The sequence below is a fragment of the Hyla sarda genome, chromosome 10, assembly GCF_029499605.1.
Source record: "Hyla sarda isolate aHylSar1 chromosome 10, aHylSar1.hap1, whole genome shotgun sequence".
Lineage (NCBI taxonomy): Eukaryota > Metazoa > Chordata > Amphibia > Anura > Hylidae > Hyla > Hyla sarda.
The window spans coordinates 140,930,904-140,953,944 of NC_079198.1; the positions used below are offsets into that span (position 1 = coordinate 140,930,904).

General features: G+C 44.2%; 1 protein-coding gene across 1 annotated transcript in view; it reads left to right on the forward strand.

The window, feature by feature from the left end:
* The window catches only part of GPR153 (G protein-coupled receptor 153), a 108,669-nt gene that overhangs the window by 61,611 nt on the left and 24,017 nt on the right, over positions 1 to 23,041 (forward strand). The window contains exon 3 of the mRNA XM_056543243.1: positions 6,103 to 6,532. Coding sequence (XP_056399218.1) covers positions 6,103 to 6,532 — 430 coding nt within the window. The remainder of the gene's footprint in view (positions 1 to 6,102; positions 6,533 to 23,041) is intronic.

Sequence of the window (23,041 nt, forward strand, 5' to 3'; positions counted from 1 at the left end):
GTCCCATGAAGCTACTGCCTGTCTATATACTTCACCTTATAAATCATAAAGGCATCATCTACCATTGCTCTAAAGTAGTCCACACATTTAGATAGCCGATGACCAAATTCAACCAGATCCTTCTCCTTAAGATAGTGAGCCCAATACAAATTAGTTGGTCGGACGATTCCACCAAAATTGGTGGGTTTTGCCGATTTTAACCTAAGGTATATGACCAGCTTAAGGCCCATGTAGAAAGGGCAGAAGGTCTGTGGGGGGGGGGGGGGGGGTCCCTCTACTTTGTGCTATTCCGTCTATCTAGGAGTGAGTGAGTCTTTGTGTTTGCTTGTATTTAGTATTTTTATTCCCTCCTACCCCTGTATCCTGTTCACACTGTGGTGTGTGCCTGTTAGCTAGGAGCCTATTTGGCTTTGGTATTGATGTCCCTCCATGATTGGAGTGGGGGTTTCTAGTGTGGTTCTTGAACTGTTTGTTAGTTTGCTATATCCTGCCTGGTACATCTGTTTGTAGCTTAGTAGTATTCCCATTATTTGGTTTTGGTTTGTTTGACTCTTACGCCCATGCACTTTAGCGCAGGAAGTGACCGGCTCCCAGTTGTCGAACCATCGTTTAGGATGAATGAGCAAGTAGGTAGGGAGAGTTGTTTTTAGGGACAGCTAAGGGCTCACTTCTCCCTGCTCCCTGTTCATGACAGGGCCTTTACACATTGTGGGAGGGGAAGGGTCTCCAGAAAGCGCTAGATGAGTGTTCTCAAAAGTGTAAACCTTCAGATGTTGCAAAACCACAACTCCCAGCCAGAGGCTATCCAGGCATACTGGGAGCTGTAGTTTTGCAACACCTGAGTCCACCGCACTACGCCTTTTTGTCAATAGATTTTGCACCAGCTCTGCCTTAAAGAGTTAACTCTCAGAATTTTAAACTACACAGGCCTGGGTTTATCAATTCACCTGAAACAAAAACTGTCTGTTTTTGCCCATAGCAACCTATCCCAGCTCAACTTTTAGCACATAGCAACCAATCACAGCTCATATTTCAGCCCATATCAACCAATCACCGCTCAACTTTTAGCCCATAGCAACCAATTATTTTCAGCCCATAGCAACCAATCACAGCTCAACTTTTAGCCCATAGCAACCAATTACTACTCAACTTTCAGCCCATAGCAACCAATCACAGCTCAACTTTCAGCCCATAGCAACCGATCACAGCTCAACTTTCAGCCCATAGCAACCAATCACAGCTCAACTTTCAGCCCATAGCAACCGATCACAGCTCAACTTTCAGCCCATAGCAACCAATCACAGCTCAACTTTCAGCCCATAGCAACCGATCACAGCTCAACTTTCAGCCCATAGCAACCAATCACAGCTCAACTTTCAGCCCATAGAAACCGATGACTGCTCAACTTTCATCCCATAGCAACCAATCACAGCTCAACGATTAGCCCATAGCAACCAATTACTGCTCAACTTTCAGCCCAAAGCAACCAATCAAAGCTCTGCTTTAACCCTTTCCCGCCCATGATCTCTGCATATGTCCCAGCTGCTGACATGTTTGCAGGGGTCAAGTCCTGGAAAAAAAAGTGTGGGGACTCTTCTACTCAAGGGCTGGTCCTCCAGGACTCCTACTAATGGGAACTCAGTTCCCATACGTTCCTGCAGGACTTGAGCCCTGTATGTTCGTGCAACTGGCCATATGCATACGTCCTAGCAATATCCTGCACAGCGTGATGCGCTGCATGAGATCTTCGGTGGGACCTGTCAGTCAATCACAGCGAGGGTCCCACCGCAGCTGCTGAGACCGGGATCGTGTCAGTCTCGACAGCATTAACCCCATGGTTGCCGTGATCATTACTGATCACGGCATCTATGGGGTTGACAAGGGGAGGGGGCTCCCCCTGTTTCCCAATGGCGATCCATTGGTTGCCATGGCAGAAGGAGGTCACCTGATGGCCTCCTGTCTGCCTAATATGGCAGCCTCTAGGGAGGTCCAGCCACAGGCAGGATAGCACAGGCTGAATGTCAGGTAATACTGACAGCTCTGCTGTGCTGCAATCCAGATGTATGGTATAGATAGTATAACAGGAAAAGTATCAAAAGAAAAGGATTTTCAATAAATAAATAAAGTGTAAAAAAAAAAAAAAAAAAAAGATTTAATGCCCCTTTCCCGAAAAAGCTCTGTGTATCACAAAAAAAAGTTATTGCTACGTTTGTAATGACTTGTACAATAAAAGGATAATGTTTTTTATCCCGCACTTTGAACACCGCAAAAAAAAAGAAAAATAAAACAACAAAAAAGCAAAAAAAATGCCCTAATTTTAGTCCAAAGCATGGAATAAAAAATATGAAAAAGTAACATGTATCCCAGAAATGGTACCAATAAAAAGGATTTTATTGTGAAAAGGAAAAAGAAAATAAAAAGCTGTATACACTGGGTATTGCCACAATCGTACCGACCCCCAGAATAACGAGAAGATCAATGTTACCGCACAGTGAATCCCATTAAAAAAATGATTACAAAATAAAACGCCAGAAATTTTCTAATTTTTCACAAGAAACGATTGATCCCTTTTTCCATTTTGCACCAATTTAGGCTCATAATGTGAGGATAATGACTAAATTACCCCCGGAATCAATACATGGGGCGGCCGGTGATAAATCTGTCTCGGCGCGGACGCTGCGCTGTCGCTGTCACTATCTTTAGAGGAATTACGTGCGATCCGGTTTATGTTTGTTATTGGAGATAATATTATATTCCGGCCATGTGGAAATTCTAGATGGAGAAATCATTGGAGACGCGGAGGATACGATTTCCCTATTGATTGTTTTCGGGGAATTGTTCACGTTTTGTTGTCATATTAATGGGAGTTACGGTTATTTTATTAATAGTCAGGATCACAAATTCCCATTTGTAGTGGATTTTCATGTTTATGGATGAGATCCGGTGACCTAGAAAACTGATATTCCTTCCCTGACCTTCAGATCCACAATGAATTCATGGCTGCGCGACGGAATATATTATCTCCACGACTGTACAGGGGATATATAAGGTGTATACAGGGGGATATATGAGGTGTATACAGGGGATATATGAGGTGTATACAGGGGATATATGAGGTGTATACAGGGGGATATATGAGGTGTATACAGGGGATATATGAGGTGTATACAGGGGATATATAAGGTGTATACAGGGGGATATATCAGGTGTATACAGGGGATATATGAGGTGTATACAGGGGATATATAAGGTGTATACAGGGGGATATATCAGGTGTATACAGGGGATATATGAGGTGTATACAGGGGATATATAAGGTGTATACAGGGGGATATATCAGGTGTATACAGGGGAATATATAAGGTGTATACAGGGGGATATATCAGGTGTATACAGGGGAATATATCAGGTGTATACAGGGGAATATATGAGGTGTATACAGGGGATATATGAGGTGTATACAGGGGATATATAAGGTTTATATAGGGGGATATATCAGGTGTATACAGGGGAATATATAAGGTGTATACAGGGGGATATATCAGGTGTATACAGGGGAATATATCAGGTGTATACAGGGGAATATATCAGGTGTATACAGGGGAATATATCAGGTGTATACAGGGGAATATATAAGGTGTATACAGGGGGATATATAAGGTGTATACAGGAGGATATATAAGGTGTATACAGGGGAATATATCAGGTGTATACAGGGGAATATATCAGGTGTATACAGGGGAATATATCAGGTGTATACAGGGGAATATATCAGGTGTATACAGGGGAATATATAAGGTGTATACAGGGGAATATATAAGGTGTATACAGGGGAATATATAAGGTGTATACAGGGGGATATATCAGGTGTATACAGGGGAATATATCAGGTGTATACAGGGGAATATATCAGGTGTATACAGAGGAATATATCAGGTGTATACAGGGGAATATATAAGGTGTATACAGGGGGATATATAAGGTGTATACAGGAGGATATATAAGGTGTATACAGGGGAATATATCAGGTGTATACAGGGGAATATATCAGGTGTATACAGGGGAATATATCAGGTGTATACAGGGGAATATATCAGGTGTATACAGGGGAATATATAAGGTGTATACAGGGGAATATATAAGGTGTATACAGGGGGATATATCAGGTGTATACAGGGGGATATATGAGGTGTATACAGGGGATATATAAGGTGTATACAGGGGGATATATGAGGTGTATACAGGGGATATATAAGGTGTATACAGGGGGATATATCAGGTGTATACAGGGGAATATATAAGGTGTATACAGGGGGATATATCAGGTGTATACAGGGGAATATATCAGGTGTATACAGGGGGATATATCAGGTGTATGCAGGGGGATATATAAGGTGTATACAGGGGAATATATTATCTCCACGACTGTACAGGGGATATATAAGGTGTATACAGGGGATATATGAGGTGTATACAGGGGGATATATGAGGTGTATACAGGGGAATATATCAGGTGTATACAGGGGGATATATCAGGTGTATGCAGGGGAATATATAAGGTGTATACAGGGGGATATATCAGGTGTATACAGGGGAATATATAAGGTGTATACAGGGGGATATATGAGGTGTATACAGGGGATATATAAGGTGTATACAGGGGGATATATCAGGTGTATACAGGGGATATATCAGGTGTATACAGGGGAATATATCAGGGGTATACAGGGGGATATATGAGGTGTATACAGGGGAATATATCAGGTGTATACAGGGGAATATATCAGGTGTATACTGGGGGATATATCAGGTGTATACAGGGGAATATATCAGGTGTATACAGGGGGATATATGAGGTGTATACAGGGGATATATAAGGTGTATACAGGGGGATATATCAGGTGTATACAGGGGAATATATCAGGTGTATACAGGGGATATATAAGGTGTATACAGGGGAATATATCAGGTGTATACAGGGGAATATATCAGGTGTATACAGGGGATATATAAGGTGTATACAGGGGAATATATCAGGTGTATACAGGGGAATATATCAGGTGTATACAGGGGAATATATCAGGATCAGTACAGGATCAGTAATGTAATATATGTACACAGTGACCTCATCAGTAGAATAGTGAGTACAGCTCTGGAGTATAATACATGATATAACTCAGGATCAGTACAGGATAAGTAATGTAATGTATGTACACAGTGACCTCACCAGCAGAATAGTGAGTACAGCTCTGGAGTATAATACATGATATAACTCAGGATAAGTACAGGATAAGTAATGTAATGTATATACACAGTGACCTCACCAGCAGAATAGTGAGTACAGCTCTGGAGTATAATACAGGATATAACTCAGGATCAGTACAGGATCAGTAATGTAATATATGTACACAGTGACCTCACCAGCAGAATAGTGAGTACAGCTCTGGAGTATAATACAGGATATAACTCAGGATCAGTACAGGATCAGTAATGTAATATATGTACACAGTGACCTCACCAGCAGAATAGTGAGTACAGCTCTGGGGTATAATACAGGATATAACTCAGGATCAGTACAGGATAAGTAATGTATATACACAGTGACCTCACGAGCAGAATAGTGAGTACAGCTCTGGAGTATAATACAGGATATAACTCAGGATCAGTACAGGATCAGTAATGTAATATATGTACACAGTGACCTCACCAGCAGAATAGTGAGTACAGCTCTGGAGTATAATACAGGATATAACTCAGGATCAGTACAGGATCAGTAATGTAATATATGTACACAGTGACCTCACCAGCAGAATAGTGAGTACAGCTCTGGGGTATAATACAGGATATAACTCAGGATCAGTACAGGATCAGTAATGTAATATATGTACACAGTGACCTCATCAGTAGAATAGTGAGTACAGCTCTGGAGTATAATACAGGATATAACTCAGGATCAGTACAGGATAAATAGCAAAAAGTTATATTTTTTGTGAAGATTACTTCTATATATTGGAATATATCCTTTAAATGTATCATTGTCATTTTTTACGTATGAGACATATATATACTGTTTAATAGTAATTTTGCTTATATTTTTCTTAGGTTAAGCAACACAAAGAAGCAAGCCGTGCACACAGTGATGGGAATATGGATGGTGTCGTTCATTCTTTCCACCTTACCCGCAGTCGGATGGCACAACCCCACTCAGAGGTTCTATGCCGGGGACTGCCGCTTTATTGTTACAGAGATTGGACTTGGCTTCGGACTGTGCTTTCTCTTACTGATCAGCGGCAGCGTGGTGGTCGGGGTCGTCTGCATTGGAATCTCTCTTTTTCAGACATTTTCTATACAAACTGGGCAGAACGTTGACAAAAATAAATTCAATGTGCCCACTATTGTGGTGGAGGACGCTCATGGGAAGCGAAGGTCATCAATCGATGGATCGGAGCCCATTAAAACTTCACTGCAGATCACTTATTTGATATCGGGGATTGTATTTATATACGACTTTCTAATGGGATTTCCTATACTGGTAAGTGCAGTCTCCTTCTTAGAAAGCAAGAGGAATGTATGTTCTGGCCGTAGATGTTCTACAGGGAGGGGGAGGCTGATCTGTGAGCATCATCTATTGTTTTCTCTATCTACAGGGAGGGGGAGGCTCATCTGTGAGCATCATCTATTGTCTTCGCTATCTACAGGGAGGGGGAGGCTGATCTATGAGCATCATCTATTGTCTTCTCTATCTACAGGGAGGGGGAGGCTGATCTATGAGCATCATCTCTTGTCTTCTCTATCTACAGGGAGGGGGAGGCTGATCTATGAGCATCATCTCTTGTCTTCTCTATCTACAGGGAGGGGGAGGCTGATCTATGAGCATCATCTCTTGTCTTCTCTATCTACAGGGAAGGGGAGGCTGATCTGTGAGCATCATCTATTGTCTTCTCTATCTCCAGGTGTCACCTCTTACTGTAATACTGTACATATCCCTTTCCAGCAGCCTCCTCCTCCTTATCATCACATATTGGAGCCCTAGTGGCCAAAATGAAAACTGCAAAATCTCCGGATTATTTTATAATACTCAAAATAATAACTCAAAAAGAACCAATTATATAAAATCTTATTATTTTATTGAACAAATATCAAAAGAGACATACATAAGTATAAGTGAGTATTGGTTAAAGGGGTGTCAGGGTCCGGACTAGCGGCTGGTGAAGACACTGGAGGTGGATCCCCTGTACCAGAGAGGCGATGACGCGGGCCGTACTGGGGAATCGGTTCTAAGCAGTTACTGGTGTTCACCAGAGCCCGCCGCAAAGCAGGATGGACTTGCTGCGGCAGTAACTACCAGGTCGTGTTCCCCAGTAGCGACTCGACCTCTCTGGCAGCTGAGACTGGCGCGGTACACAAGGACTAGACAGAGGCGAGGTCAGACGTAGCAGAAGGTCAGGGCAGGCAGCGAGGTTCGTAGTCAGGGGCAACAGCAGAAGGTCAAGGTACACAGGCTTGGGACACACTATAACGCTTTCTCAGGGCACAAGGCAACAAGATCCGGCAAGGACAGGAAGGGGAAGTGGGTTTTTATGTGTTCAGAACAGATTGGGCCAGGCACCAATTAGTGGTGCACTGGCCCTTTAAATTTCATAGAGCTGGCACCGGGAGGGCAGTGAAGGAGGACGTGGAGGGTGAGAGACACGGGACGCGATCCAAGAGTGGGCACGTCCCGCACCTCGGATCGCGTCCCCTCCGAGGACATGGACACAGCGCTCCCGGTCAGCGGTGCCGACCGAAGCGCTGCATACAGAAGCACGCCGCGAGCGCTCCGGGGAAGCAGCGGGACCCGGAGCGCTCGGCGTGACAGTACCCCCCCCCCCCCCTTGGGTCTCCCCATCTTCTTGGAACCAAGGAATCTGTAGATGAGTTCTTTGTCTAGAATATTGTCCTCTGGCTCCCAAGACCTCTCCTCGGGACCACAATTCTCCCAATCAACAAGAAATTTTTTTTTACCTCTGACAATCTTTGAAGCGAAAATTTCTTTAACCGAGAAAACGTCAGAGGAGCCCGAGACAGGAGCAGGAACGGTGACCTTGGGAGAAAAGCGGTTAAGAATGAGAGTCTTGAGAAGGGAAACAGGAGTTAGGAATACGAAGAGAAGGAGGAAGATGAAGCTTGTAAGAGACAGGGTTGATTTGACTTTTGACCCTAAATGGCCCGAGGTAACGTGGACCCAGCTTGTAGCTAGGGACACAGAACCGAATATATTTGGCAGAGAGCCACACTTTGTCACCAGGGGCAAAGACAGGAGGAATTCTTCTCTTCTTGTCCGCATGTTTCTTCATACGAGAGGAGGCCAGCGAGAGTGACCTCTGAGTCTCCTTCCAGATAGAGGAAAAGTCCTGGGTCAAATCATCTACGGCAGGAACTCCAGATGAAGTGGGGATAGGGAGGGGGGGAAGTGGGTGATGGCCGTACACCACAAAGAATGGAGACTTGGCGGATGACTCAGAGTCTTTGAAATTGTACGAGAATTCGGCCCAGGGTAACAGGTCAACCCAATCATCTTGGCGGGAGGAGACAAAATGTCGCAGGTAGTCACCAAGGATTTGGTTTATTCTCTCCACTTGTCCATTAGATTGCGGGTGGTAGGCGGAGGAAAAATTCAATTTAATCTTTAATTGGGTGCAGAGTGCTCTCCAGAATTTCGAGACGAATTGAACGCCTCTATCGGAGACGATATGCGTAGGCAGTCCGTGGAGACGAAAAATGTGCAAAAAGAAATGCTTCGCCAATTGTGGCGCAGAAGGGAGGCCAGGGAGTGGAACGAAATGGGCCATTTTGGAGAATCGACCACCCAAATGACAGTGCTGCCATGGGATACAGGAAGGTCAGTGACGAAGTCCATCGCTATGTGTGACCAAGGCTGTTCGGGTACAGGCAGAGGAAGAAGAAGACCCGCGGGCCTTTGGCGAGGAATTTTATCACGTGCGCAGACAGTACAGGAGCGTACAAAGTCAGTTACATCCTTTCAAGGGAAGGCCACCAATGGTGTCTGGCAATCAACTGAGTGGATTTCTTGATTCCAGCGTGACCCGCCAAGTGGGAGGAGTGACTCCATTTGAGAGTCCGGAGGCGAAGACGTGGAGGGACAAAGGTTTTTCCTGGAGGGACTGGTGCCAGGGAAGCCGGAGCAGCAGAGATCAGACACTCAGGGGGAACAATGTGTCGGAGAGAGGTTTCTTCCTCCGTGGCATCAGTGGAACGGGAAAGGGCATCCGCCCTGACATTCTTGTCTGCAGGACGAAAATGTATCTGAAAATTAAAGCGAGCGAAGAACAATGACCATCTGTCCTGGCAAGGATTTAAGAACTGAGCGGACTGTAGGTATGACAGATTTTTGTGGTCAGTGTAGATGGTGATCGGGTGGAGAGACCCTTCCAGGAGATGCCTCCACTCCTCGAGTGCCATTTTAATGGCCAGCAATTCTCGGTCACCAGTAGCGCAATTTTTTTCAGGAGGAGAAAATGTTTTAGAGAAACAACCGCAAGTGACGTTTTTTCCTTTAGCATTTTTCTGAAGAAGAACCGCCCCGGCTCCTACTGAAGAGGCATCCACCTCGAGGAAGAATGGCTTCAGTGGATCAGGCCTAGTCAGGACTGGTGCGCAGGCGAAGGCGGCCTTAAGGCGAGAAAAAGCTTCTTCCGCTTGGGGAGGCCAGGATCTTGGATTCGCATCTTTCTTGGTCAGCGCCACAATGGGAGCCACGATGGTGGAGAAGTGGAGGATAAACTGACGGTAGTAATTAGCGAATCCGAGGAAGCGCTGGATAGAGCGAAGTCCAGAGGGGCGTGGCCAATCCAAGACTGCGGAGAGCTTATCGGGGTCCATTTGAAGGCCCTGTCCTGAGACCAGATATCCTAGGAAAGGAAGACAGGTACGTTCAAAGAGGCATTTTTCAATTTTGGCGTAGAGATGGTTAACTTGGAGGCGCTGGAGCACTTGGCGAACATGGAAGCGGTGTTCCTCTAGGTTGGAGGAGAAGATTAGAATGTCATCGAGATAGACCACCACGCAAGTATACAACAAGTCCCGGAAGATCTCATTGACAAAGTCTTGGAAGACTGCAGGGGTGTTGCAAAGACTGAATGGCATGACCAGGTATTCGAAGTGACCATCTCTGGTGTTAAAAGCAGTTTTCCACTCATCTCCTTCACGAATTCTGATGAGATTGTACGCGCCCCTGAGGTCAAGCTTAGTAAAAATCTTTGCTCCGCGCAGCCGGTCAAAGAGTTCCGAGATGAGTGGCAGAGGGTAGCGGTTCTTTATAGTGATCTTATTGAGGCCGCGGTAGTCAATTCAAGGGCGTAGAGACCCATCCTTCTTGGCAACAAAGAAGAATCCTGCTCCAGCAGAAGAAGACTTCCTGATGAAACCTTTTTTTTGATTCTCCTGAATATACTCCGTCATGGCCTCAGTTTCCGGAGTGGAAAGAGGGTAAATCCTGCCACGGGGCGGCGTGGTCCCAGGGAGCAAGTCAATAGGGCAGTCGTAGGGTCTATGTGGTGGTAAGACCTCTGCCTGTTTTTTGCAAAAGACGTCAGAAAAGTCTTGATATGCCTTTGGAAGGCCGAGCAAAGGAGAAGCATTGGAGACTTGAAGGATGTCTGAGGTGCAGTTAGGCAGGACAAAGAACTCAATCCTTTCTTGATGGAGAACCCCCACGGTCATGCGTGCAGGGGCCGTGCGGTAACGCACGGTAGAATTCAGTTGTTCTCCGTTAACAGAGGAAATATAGAAGGGCTTGACTAGACAGATAACAGGGATGTTAAACCGGTTGATGAAGGAGGCTTTTATGAAATTTCCTGTTGAACCAGAGTCCAAGAATACCTCCGCAGAGAAGGAGACTTTATCAGCTGGAGAAATCCGCACTGGAATAGTCAGGCGTGGAGAGGAAGAATTTACACCCAGTGACGCCTCTCCCACGATCACTAGGTGCGAGCGTTTCCCTGACGCTGAGGACGAAGAGGACAGTCCTTTAGGAAATGTTCTGAGCTCGCACAGTATAGGCATAAGTTCTCGTTCCTCCTGCGAGTCCTCTCTTGCTGGGTCAGGCGAGACCGGTCCACTTGCATGGCCTCCTCAGCGGGAGGCACAGTAACAGGCTGCAAAGGATGCTGGAAGAGAGGAGCCAGGCGTGGGTATGGCCTGGTGCGAACGAGATCTTTCTCCTGGCGGAGCTCCTGACGTCTCTCAATGTAGCGCATATCAATGTGGGTAGCCAGGTGGATTAGTTAAGTCAGGGAGGAGGGTATCTCTCGTGCGGCCAGACAATCCTTAATATGGCTGGATAAACCCTTTTTTAAAGGTCGCGCAGAGAGCCTCATTGTTCCAGGCCAACTCAGAGGCCAAAGTCCGGAATTGTATGCCGTATTCGCCCACGGTAGAGTCTCCTTGGAAAAGGTTCAGTAAGGCTGTTTCCGCGGATGAGGCACGGGCAGGTTCCTCAAAGATACTGCGGACACTGGACTGAGGCAGTGGCAGGATCGTTGCGGTCCCAAAGCGGCATGGCCCAGGCCAAGGTCTTCCCAGAAAGTACACTGACAACGAACGCCACCTTAGACCGTTCAGTGGGGAATTGGTCTGACAACATCTCCAAGTGCAGGGAGCATTGGGACAGGAATCCCCGGCAATTTTTAGAGTCCCCGTCAAACTTATCTGGGAGAGACAGGCGGACTCTAGCAGAAGCAGCAGCAGCTCGGAGAGGAGGAGATGCTGGAGCTGGCGGTTGAGGCTGTGGAGGCAGAAGCTGTTGAATCATGGCGGTCAACTGCGACAGCTGTTGTCCTTGTTGAGCAATTTGCTGGGACTGCTGGGCAACCACGGAGGTGAGATCAGCGAGGCTTGGCAGCGGTACCTCAGCGGGATCCATGGCCAGATCTACTGTCAGGATCCGGACTATCGGCTGGTGAAGACACTGGAGGTGGATTCCCTGTACCAGAGAGGCGATGACGCGGGCCGTACTGGGGAATCGGTTCTAAGCAGTTACTGGTATTCACCAGAGCCCGCCGCAAAGCAGGATGGACTTGCTGCGGCAGTAACTACCAGGTCGTGTTCCCCAGTAGCGACTCGACCTCTCTGGCAGCTGAGACTGGCGCGGTACACAAGGACTAGACAGAGGCGAGGTCAGACGTAGCAGATGGTCAGGGCAGGCAGCGAGGTTCGTAGTCAGGGGCAACAGCAGAAGGTCAAGGTACACAGGCTTGGGACACACTATAACGCTTTCTCAGGGCACAAGGCAACAAGATCCGGCAAGGACAGGAAGGGGAAGTGGGTTTTTATGTGTTCAGAACAGATTGGGCCAGGCACCAATTAGTGGTGCACTGGCCCTTTAAATCTCATAGAGCCGGCGCGCGCGCGCCCTAGAGAGCGGGGCCGCGCGCACCGGGAGGGCAGTGAAGGAGGACGTGGAGGGTGAGAGACACGGGACGCAATCCGAGAGTGGGCACGTCCCGCACCTCGGATCGCGTCCCCTCCGAGAACATGGACACAGCGCTCGCGGTAAGCGGTGCCGACCGGAGTGCTGCATACAGAAGCACGCCGCAAGCGCTCCGGGGAAGCAGCGGGACCCGGAGTGCTCGGCGTAACAAGGGGTACTCCAGTGGAATACTTTTTTTTTTTTTTTATTAACTGGTGCCAGAAATGTAAAAATATAAAAGAAAATCTTAATCCTTCCAGTACTTATTAGCTGCTGAATACTACAGAGGAAATTATTTTCTTTTTGGAACACAGTGCTCTCTGCTGACATCTCTGTCCATTTTAGGAACTGTCCGGAGCAGCATATGTTTGCTATGGGGATTTTCTCCTACTCTGGTCAGTTCCTAAAATGGACAGAGATGTCAGCAGAGAGCACTGTGCTCGTGATGTCAGCAGAGAGCTCTGTGTTCCAAAAATAAAAGAATTTCCTCAGTAGTATTCAGTAGCTAATAAGTACTGGAAGGATTAAGATTTTTTAATAGAAGTGATTTACAAATCTGTATAACTTTCTGGCACCAGTTGATTAAAAAAAAAAGTTTTCCACCGGAGTACCCCTTTTAAAGCAAACCAATTGCGGTTACTCTATAGCAGTGGTCTTCAACCTGCGGACCTCCAGATGTTGCAAAACTACAACTCCCAGCATGCCCGGACAGCCGTTGGCTGTCCGGGCATGCTGGGAGTTGTAGTTTTGCAACATTTGGAGGTCCGCAGGTTGAAGACCACTGCTCTATAGTAACTATTACTATAATTTATAATATAGATAGTAAAATGGAAAATGTTAAAAAAAATAAAAAATTAAAAAATAAATTTAAAAAAATGTTAAAAATCACCGAAAATTCCTTTAAAAAAAAAATGTTTAACATAAAAACTTTATTTAAACAATAGCTTATGTTTTTAAGGACACGTTCCCCAAAGACGACGTGTGATTTGTGTAATTCTTCATCATATGCTAAAATGAGCGACCGCGCTAAAATCAACATTACGTTCGCTTCCCCCGGGACATAAAAGCTTTTCTGGCAACAATCGCACAAACTTCCATCCACAGGGAAAGAACAATGGATATTTATTGCTGAATCCCGTCCAACGTCACATGAAATGGGCCACAGGTTTAAAGGGGTACTCCGCCCTTGGACCCCTTATCTCCTATCCAATGGATAAGAGGACTGATCACGGGGGTCCTACTGCTGGGACCCCCGCGATCTCTGCTCAGCACCCGGCTGCTCCAGTACTGTAAAAGGTAGTGCAATAAGCTTGTTGGTTATAGTTCACATTGGAAGGCACAGCATGCTTGATGGTTATAGTTCACATTGGAAGGCACAGCATGCTTCATGGTTATAGTTCACATTGGCAGGCACAGCATGCTTGATGGTTATAGTTCACATTGGCAGGCACAGCATGCTTGATGGTTATAGTTCACATTGGCAGGCACAGCATGCTTGATGGTTATAGTTCACATTGGAAGGCACAGCATGCTTGATGGTTATAGTTCACATTGGAAGGCACAGCATGCTTCATGGTTATAGTTCACATTGGCAGACACAGCATGCTTGATGGTTATAGTTCACAGTGGCAGGCACAGCATGCTTGATGGTTATAGTTCACATTGGAAGGCACAGCATGCTTGATGGTTATAGTTCACATTGGCAGGCACAGCATGCTTGATGGTTATAGTTCACATTGGAAGGCACAGCATGCTTCATGGTTATAGTTCACATTGGAAGGCACAGCATGCTTCATGGTTATAGTTCACATTGGAAGGCACAGCATGCTTGATGGTTATAGTTCACATTGGAAGGCACAGCATGCTTGATGGTTATAGTTCACATTGGAAGGCACAGCATGCTTGATGGTTATAGTTCACATTGGAAGGCACAGCATGCTTCATGGTTATAGTTCACATTGGCAGGCACAGCATGCTGGATGGTTATAGTTCACATTGGCAGGCACAGCATGCTTGATGGTTATAGTTCACATTGGAAGGCACAGCATGCTTGATGGTTATAGTTCACATTGGCAGGCACAGCATGCTTGATGGTTATAGTTCACATTGGAAGACACAGCATGCTTGATGGTTATAGTTCACATTGGCAGGCACAGCATGCTTGATGGTTATAGTTCACATTGGAAGGCACATCATGCTTGATGGTTATAGTTCACATTGGAAGGCACAGCATGCTTGATGGTTATAGTTCACATTGGCAGGCACAGCATGCTTGATGGTTATAGTTCACATTGGAAGGCACAGCATGCTTGATGGTTATAGTTCACATTGGCAGGCACAGCATGCTTGATGGTTATAGTTCACATTGGAAGGCACAGCATGCTTGATGGTTATAGTTCACATTGGCAGGCACAGCATGCTTGATGGTTATAGTTCACATTGGCAGGCACAGCATGCTTGATGGTTATAGTTCACATTGGCAGGCACAGCATGCTTGATGGTTATAGTTCACATTGGAAGGCACAGCATGCTTCATGGTTATAGTTCACATTGGAAGGCACAGCATGCTTGATGGTTATAGTTCACATTGGCAGACACAGCATGCTTGATGGTTATAGTTCCCATTGGCAGGCACAGCATGCTTGATGGTTATAGTTCACATTGGCAGGCACAGCATGCTTGATGGTTCCAATACTTTTTAGGTAGTGCAGTAAGCTTGTTGGTTATAAACATGCTAAACTGCACATTACGCTTGATGGTTGTAATTCACATTGGAAGGCACAGCATGCTTGATGGTTCCAATGCTTTATAGGTAGTGCAATAAGCTTAATAGTTAGGGTGCAGGCACACCATGTTTTCACTGTACGGGTGCCGGATCCGGCTGGGGGAGGGGAAAATCGTGCGCTCCCGTACCCCAGCCGGATCGGTGCTGAAATCCATTGACTTTATTGAGCCGACTGGCGTCACCGTTTTACTCCGGTCGGCTAATTTTTTACCCGTATCCGGTTTTCTGACCACAATGTAGTATACAATGTTTTGAGGTCCGGTCAGAAAACCGGATACGGGTCAAAAATGAGCCGACCGGAGTAAAACGGTGACACCAGTCGGCTCAATAAAGTCAATGGATTTCAGCACTGATCCGGTTGGGGTACGGGAGCGCACGATTTTCCCCTCCCCCCACCGGATCCGACACCCGTACAGTGAAAACATGGTGTGCCTGCACCCTTATAAACATGCAAAATGGCATGTTACGCTTGTAGGTTATGGTTCACATTGGAAGGGACAGCATGCTTAGTGGTTGCAATACTTTCTAGATAGTGAAAGAAGCTTGATGGTTGTAAACATGCTAAACGGCACAGTACGCTTGATGGTTATAGTTCACATTGAAAGGCGTGAGAAGCTTGGTTGGTCCAACATGCTAAATGGCACGTTGTGCTTGATAGTTATATTTAGCGGCACAACAAGCTTGGTGGTTCCAATGCTTTCTAGGTAGTGCAATAAGCTTAATAGTTATAAACAAGTGAAATGGCATGTTACGCCTGTTGGTTATAGTTCACATTGGAAGGCACAGCATGCTTTGTGGTTATAGTTCATATTGGAAGGCACAGCATGCTTGGTGGTTATAGTTCACATTGGAAGGCACAGCATGCTTGGTGGTTCCAATACTTTCTAGATAAGCTTGTTGGTTATAAACATGCTAAATGGCACATTACGCTTAATGGTTATAGTTCACATTGAAAGGCATGACAAGTTTGGTTGGTCCAACAGGCCAAAGGGCACGTTATACTTGATAGTTATATTTAGCAGCACAACAAGCTTGGTGGTTCCAATGCTTTCTAGGTAGTGCAGTAAGCTTTATGGTTGGTGGTCACTAGATGAAGTGTAACAAGATTTCATAGGGCCCCTTGGTAAAATGAGAGGGGCCCCACCACCAAATAGGAGGAAACTGAAAGAGCAGCATAAGTAGCAATAATTAAAGGGGTACTCCGGTGGAAAACATTTTTCTTTAAATCAACTGGTGCCAGAAAGTTTAACAGATTTGTAAATTACTTCTATTAAAAAATCTTAATCCTTTCAGTACATATCAGCTGCTGTATAATACAAAGGAAGTTCATTTATTTTTGAATTTCCTGTCTGTCTGACCACAGTGCTCTCTGCTGACACCTCTGTCCGTGTCAGGAACTGTCCAGAGCAGGAGAGTTTTGCTATGAGAAATTGTTCCTGCTCTGGACAGTTCCTGACATGGACAGAGGTGTCAGCAGAGAGCACTGTGCTCAGACAGACAGGAAATTCAAAAAGAAATGAACTTCCATTGTATTATACAGCAGCGGATAAGTACTGGAAGGTTTAAGATTTTTAAGTAGAAGTCATTTACAAATCTGTAGAACTTTCTGTCACCAGTTGATTTTAAAAAAATATAAAAAATAATAATAACGTTTTTCACCGGCGTACCCCTTTAAGACTATAAATAATAGCGTCATATATAAGAGAAGCCTCATAGCAGTGTCAGATAGCGGAGACCCCCGATTACGCTCTTATAATGGGTTTATGTGAGGATCAGATTAACCATATGTTGTCATCTCCTTCTCATCCCCATTGACAGCAAAATGGTTTGCGCCGACCAGAATCTACGCCGGGCGCCGTCACGCGGACCCAGATAGGCTCAATATTTGGAGCCCCCGTTGTTTTTATTTTTTAAGCTCCGTTATGCAGCTTCTCTGCCAAGTACAGCACTTTTTACAGTTGCCAACAAGGAATGTAATTAACCTATTTTCATTCACTAAGTTAATGCGTGCGCCCGCTGTCACCGCGAAATTCTCTTAAGGAACGATTTGGCAACAAGTACAGAGAAATTATCATTCTAGGAGACATTTTGCATACTTATGTTCCTTAACTCCTTAAGGCAGTGTTTCCCAACCTGCGTGCCTCCCGCTGTAGCAAAACTACAATTCCCAGCATGCTGGGAGTTATAGTTTTGCAACAGCTGGAGGCACTCTGGTTGGGAAACACTGCCTTAAAGGGGTACTCCGGAAGAAAAATAAAATTTTCAAACTAACTGCCGCCATTAAGTTCTACAAGTTTGTAAATTACTTCTAGTTAAAAATCTTAATCCTTCCAGTACTTATCAGCTGCTGTATGCTCCACAGGAAGTTGTGTAGATCTTTCCAGTCTGACCACAGTGCTCTCTGCTGATACCTCTGTCCATGTTAGGAACTGTCCAGAGCAGGAGAAGTTTGCTATGGAGATTTGCTCCTGCTCTGAACAGTTCCCAAGTAATTCACAAATCTGTAGAATTTTATGGCACCAGTTAAATTGAAAAAAATAATAATAAATTTCCTCCGGAGTACAGTGTTTCCCAACCAGGGTGCCTCCAGCTGTTGCAAAACTACAACTCCCAGCATGCCCGGACAGCCTTCCGCTGTCCGGGCAAGCTGGGAGTTGTAGTTTTGCAACAGCTGGAGGAACTCTGGTTGGGAAACCCTGCCTTAAAGGGGTACTCCAGAGGGGAAAGAATTTTTTCAAACTAACTGGTGCCATTAAGTTCTAGAAGTTTGTAAATTACTTCTATTTAAGAATCTTAATCCTTCCAGTACTTATCAGCTGCTGTTTGCTCCACAGGAAGTTGTGTAGTTCTTTTCTGTCTGACCACAGTGCTCTCTGCTGTCACCTCTGTCCATGTCAGGAACTGTCCAGAGCAAGAGAGGTTTGCTATGGAGATTTGCTCCTGCTCTGGACAGTTCTCGACACGGACAGAGGTGTCAGCAGAGAGCACCGTGGTCAAACTGAAAATAACTACACTACTTGTGGAGCATGTGGAGCATACAGCAGCTGATACATACTGGAAGGATTAAGATATTTAAATAGAGGTAATTTACAAATCTGTAGAACTTTATGGCACCAGTTAATTTGAAGAAAAAAAAATAAAAATAAATATATATAAATAAATATATATATATATATATATATATATATATATATATATATATATATTCCTCCAGAGTACCCATTTAAGGCAGTGTTTCCCAACCAGGGTGCCTCCAGCTGTTGCAAAACTACAACTCCCAGCATGCTCGGAAAGCCTTCTGCTGTCAGGGCATGCTGGGAGTTATCGTTTTGCAACAGCTGGAGGCACGCCGGTTGGGAAACACTGCCTTAAGGGGGGTTAAAGATTTTGAAATAGAAGTAATTTACAAAAAGTTATGGCACCAGTTGATTTGAAAAAAAAAAAAAAGTTTCCCCCGGAGTACCCCTTTAAGGACTAATACAGCTTCGATCTATTGTTTCCTTCTATAATGGTATCCGAAAGCTCGAACTTTATTATGTTTTCCATCCATATAGCTGCACAAGAGTGTTTTTATATGCAAGACAGGTTGGTTTGTTTGTTTTTAAAAAAACATTTTAATTTCACCACTTTTGGGCCCTTGTAATGTCTTATATATTCGGGAAAAAAATTTGGTTTTGTTGTTATGGCACTTACGGCGCGGTATAAATGACGCAGTAATCGTGTCCACGTCAGTATAATTTAGTTGAATAGTAAAATTATATTGCTTTTCTAATGTTTTGCTACAACCTTTTACAGGAAACGGGTCTTCGCTTGCCATTTTTGGGGTGTTTGGTAGTGTTTATTTCCAAAAACAAAACAAAACAAAAAAAAAACGCATAAAATAACAAAATGCAAAAAAGAAAAAAATGACATAAAGCACAAAGAAAACACCGCACACTTGTTTGTATAGCTGGAATAACTACCTGTCAGCTGTCGGGTGTTTTCACGTTAAATTCAACGCAAATTAAGGAAAATAACATAGAATGGATGTTTTGGATGCAGAAATAGACACTCGTTTTTGCACAGGAGAGGCTATGTGCGCTCACAGAACGCCATTTCTGCGCCAAAATATGTGACTTTTGAGGATTTGCGCCGCTCGTGCCAAGGGGAAGGGAAGGAGGCGGGAAGGGGGAGTGGCTTTGCATGGAGGGGACCTTCTCACATGCGACTTTAGGGCCAACTTGCAGTACTTTGAAGTTGCAGAAATATATGAGTTGGGGGTTTAATTCTGGCGTAACGGCAGCCACGGAGCCGCTGGATTTACTAATAGCGTAAATAAGGGTGGAGCTTTAAAGGGGTTATCCAGGAAAAAACTTTTTTTATATATATATATCAACTGGCTCCAGAAAGTTAAACAGATTTGTAAATTACTTCTATTAAAAAATCTTAATCCTTTCAGTACTTATGAGCTTCTGAAGTTAAGGTTGTTCTTTTCTGTCTAAGTGCTCTCTGATGACACCTGTCTCGGGAACCGCCCAGTTTAGAAGCAAATCCCCATAGCAAACCTCTTCTAAACTGGGCGGTTCCCCAGACACGTGTCATCAGAGAGCACTTAGACAGACAAGAACAACCTAAACTTCATAAGTACTGAAAGGATTAAGTTTTTTTAATAGAAGTCATTTACAAATCTGTTTAACTTTCTGGAGCCAGCTGATATATATATATATATATATATATATATATATATATATATATATAAAAGTTTTTTCCTGTAATACCCCTTTAATCCATTCAGTACTTATGAGCTTCTGAAGTTAAGGTTGTTCTTTTCTGTCTAAGTGCTCTCTGATGACACCTGACTCGGGAACCGCCCAGTTTAGAAGAGGTTTGCTAAGGGGATTTTACAAATCTGTTTAACTTTCTGGAGCCAGTTGATATATATAAAAAATAGTTTTTTCCTGGATAACCCCTTTAATGTAAAAGTAGAACTTTGCAAGTTCTTGAATATGTTCCCCCCGCACCATAGGTGCGGGGGGAACATATTCAAAACCGTGCAAAGTTTTACTTTTATTTTAAAGTAAAACTTTTGCGCAGAGGCCCCCCGCGATCTCCAGGACGGGACCCCTGCGCTCTCAGAGAGGAACGTGTGTCATCTATGGGTAGACGGCACGCGCTCCATTCATTTTTTATAGGAGCGCCAATGATTCCCGATGTACTCGCATCTTTTCGGCGCTTCCATAGAATTGAATGCAGCACGCGCTCCTCCATGAGTGCCAGGTCCTGTCCCGGTGATCGCGGGGGGATGCCAGCGGTCGGTCCCCCCCTCCCCCCACGATCCTGTGGATAAGTTATTTTTCGCTGGCGCATACTCTTTAGAATTTATCACAGTTTAAACCCCACCACTTCTCGCGCCCTTTTTCCGAGGCCACGCCCCCTACTGATAAAAATATCTGCACACGTGGTGCCAACATGGCAAAATTCTTTAAAAAAATTTGTGTTCTGCGCCACTTTTTCAACAAATTTTGCTGCAGTTTGCACATAAAAAAGCCAAATTCACTTTTGAATATTCCCCATAGTGTGTATTAGAATAGGAATGTTTTTATATTTTTTGTTGATGTTTTATTCCCTACCAGGGTGCCTCCAGCTGTTGCAAAACTACAAAAACGTAACAAAAAGCGGCATATCAGTTTGCCCCCGTAAATAAAGGAAGACTTTAAAGTCCGTCCCCGTCCTCTCTGTTCCTCCTCTTACCTGAAGTCAATATTTGTCGTTTCCTTCCACGTAAACTCTGCAGCCTCCAACATCATTCAGCAGCGGATTACAGCACAATAGGTTTTAGCGGATTTTAAGGAATCCGGATTAACCTGTCAATGTTACGCAACGTTACTTACAGTTCGTGACCGCGGCTCTGGGTTACTAATCTCCAACTAAACTGTCTGATTAAATCAGCTGCATTACACCGCGCGGCACTAATGTCGCCAAGTGCTATTGTTAAATGACGAGTGAATCCGATCCCCCGACCGGCAGATGATATATACAATACAGCACAATCTGCAGGTGTCATGTTATAGAGCAGGAGGAGCTGAGCAGATTATATATATATATATATATATATATACAGTACAGTACATTCTGCAGGTATCATGTTATAGAGCAGGAGGAGCTGAGCAGATGATATATACAATACAGTACAATCTGCAGGTAACATGTTATAGAGCAGGAGGAGCTGAGCAGATGATATATATACAATGCAGTACAATCTGCAGGTAACATGTTATAGAGCAGGAGGAGCTGAGCAGATTATATATACAAAACAGTACAATCTGCAGGTATCATGTTATAGAGCAGGAGGAGCTGAGCAGATGATATATACAATACAGTACAATCTGCAGGTATCATGTTATAGAGCAGGAGGAGCTGAGCAGATGATTATACAATACAGTACAATCTGCAGGTTTCATGTTATAGAGCAGGAGAAGCTGAGCAGATGATATATATATATATATATATATATATATATATATATATATACAGTACAATCTGCAGGTAACATGTTATAGAGCAGGAGGAGCTGAGCAGATGATATATACAATACAGTACAATCTGCAGGTATCATGTTATAGAGCAGGAGGAGCTGAGCAGATGATATATACAATACAGTACAATCTGCAGGTATCATGTTATAGAGCAGGAGGAGCTGAGCAGATTATATATACAATACAGTACAATCTGCAGGTAACATGTTATAGAGCAGGAGAAGCTGAGCAGATAATATATACAATACAGTACAATCTGCAGGTAACATGTTATAGAGCAGGAGGAGCTGAGCAGATGAGATATACAATACAGTACAATCTGCAGGTAACATGTTATAGAGCAAGAGGAGCTGAGCAGATGATATATACAATACAGTACAATCTGCAAGTATCATGTTATAGAGCAGGAGGAGCTGAGCAGATGATATATACAATACAGAACAATCTGCAGGTAACATGTTATAGAGCAGGAGGAGCTGAGCAGATGATATATACAATACAGGACAATCTGCAGGTAACATGTTATAGAGCAGGAGGAGCTGAGCAGATGATATATACAATACAGTACAATCTGCAGGTATCATGTTATAGAGCAGGAGGAGCTGAGCAGATGATATATACAATACAGTACAATCTGCAGGTAACATGTTATAGAGCAGGACGAGTTGAGCAGATAATATATATAATACAGTACAATCTGCAGGTAACATGTTATAGAGCAGGAGGAGCTAAGCAGATAATTTATACAATACAGTACAATGTGCAGGTATCATGTTATAGAGCAGGAGGAGCTGAGCAGATGATATATACAATACAGTACAATCTGCAGGTATCATGTTATAGAGCAGGAGGAGCTGAGCAGATGATATATACAATACAGTACAATCTGCAGGTATCATGTTATAGAGCAGGAGGAGCTGAGCAGATGATATATACAATACAGTACAATCTGCAGGTATCATGTTATAGAGCAGAAGGAGCTGAGCAGATGATATATATAATACAATACAATCTGCAGGTAACATAGAGCAGGAGGAGCTGAGCAGATGATATATATAATACAGTACAATCTGCAGGTATCAGGTTATAGAGCAGGAGGAGCTGAGCAGATGATATATATAATACAGTACAATCTGCAGGTATCAGGTTATAGAGCAGGAGGAGCTGAGCAGATGATAAATACAATACAGTACAATCTGCAAGTATCATGTTATAGAGCAGGAGGAGCTGGGCAGATGATATATACAATACAATACAATCTGCAGGTATCAT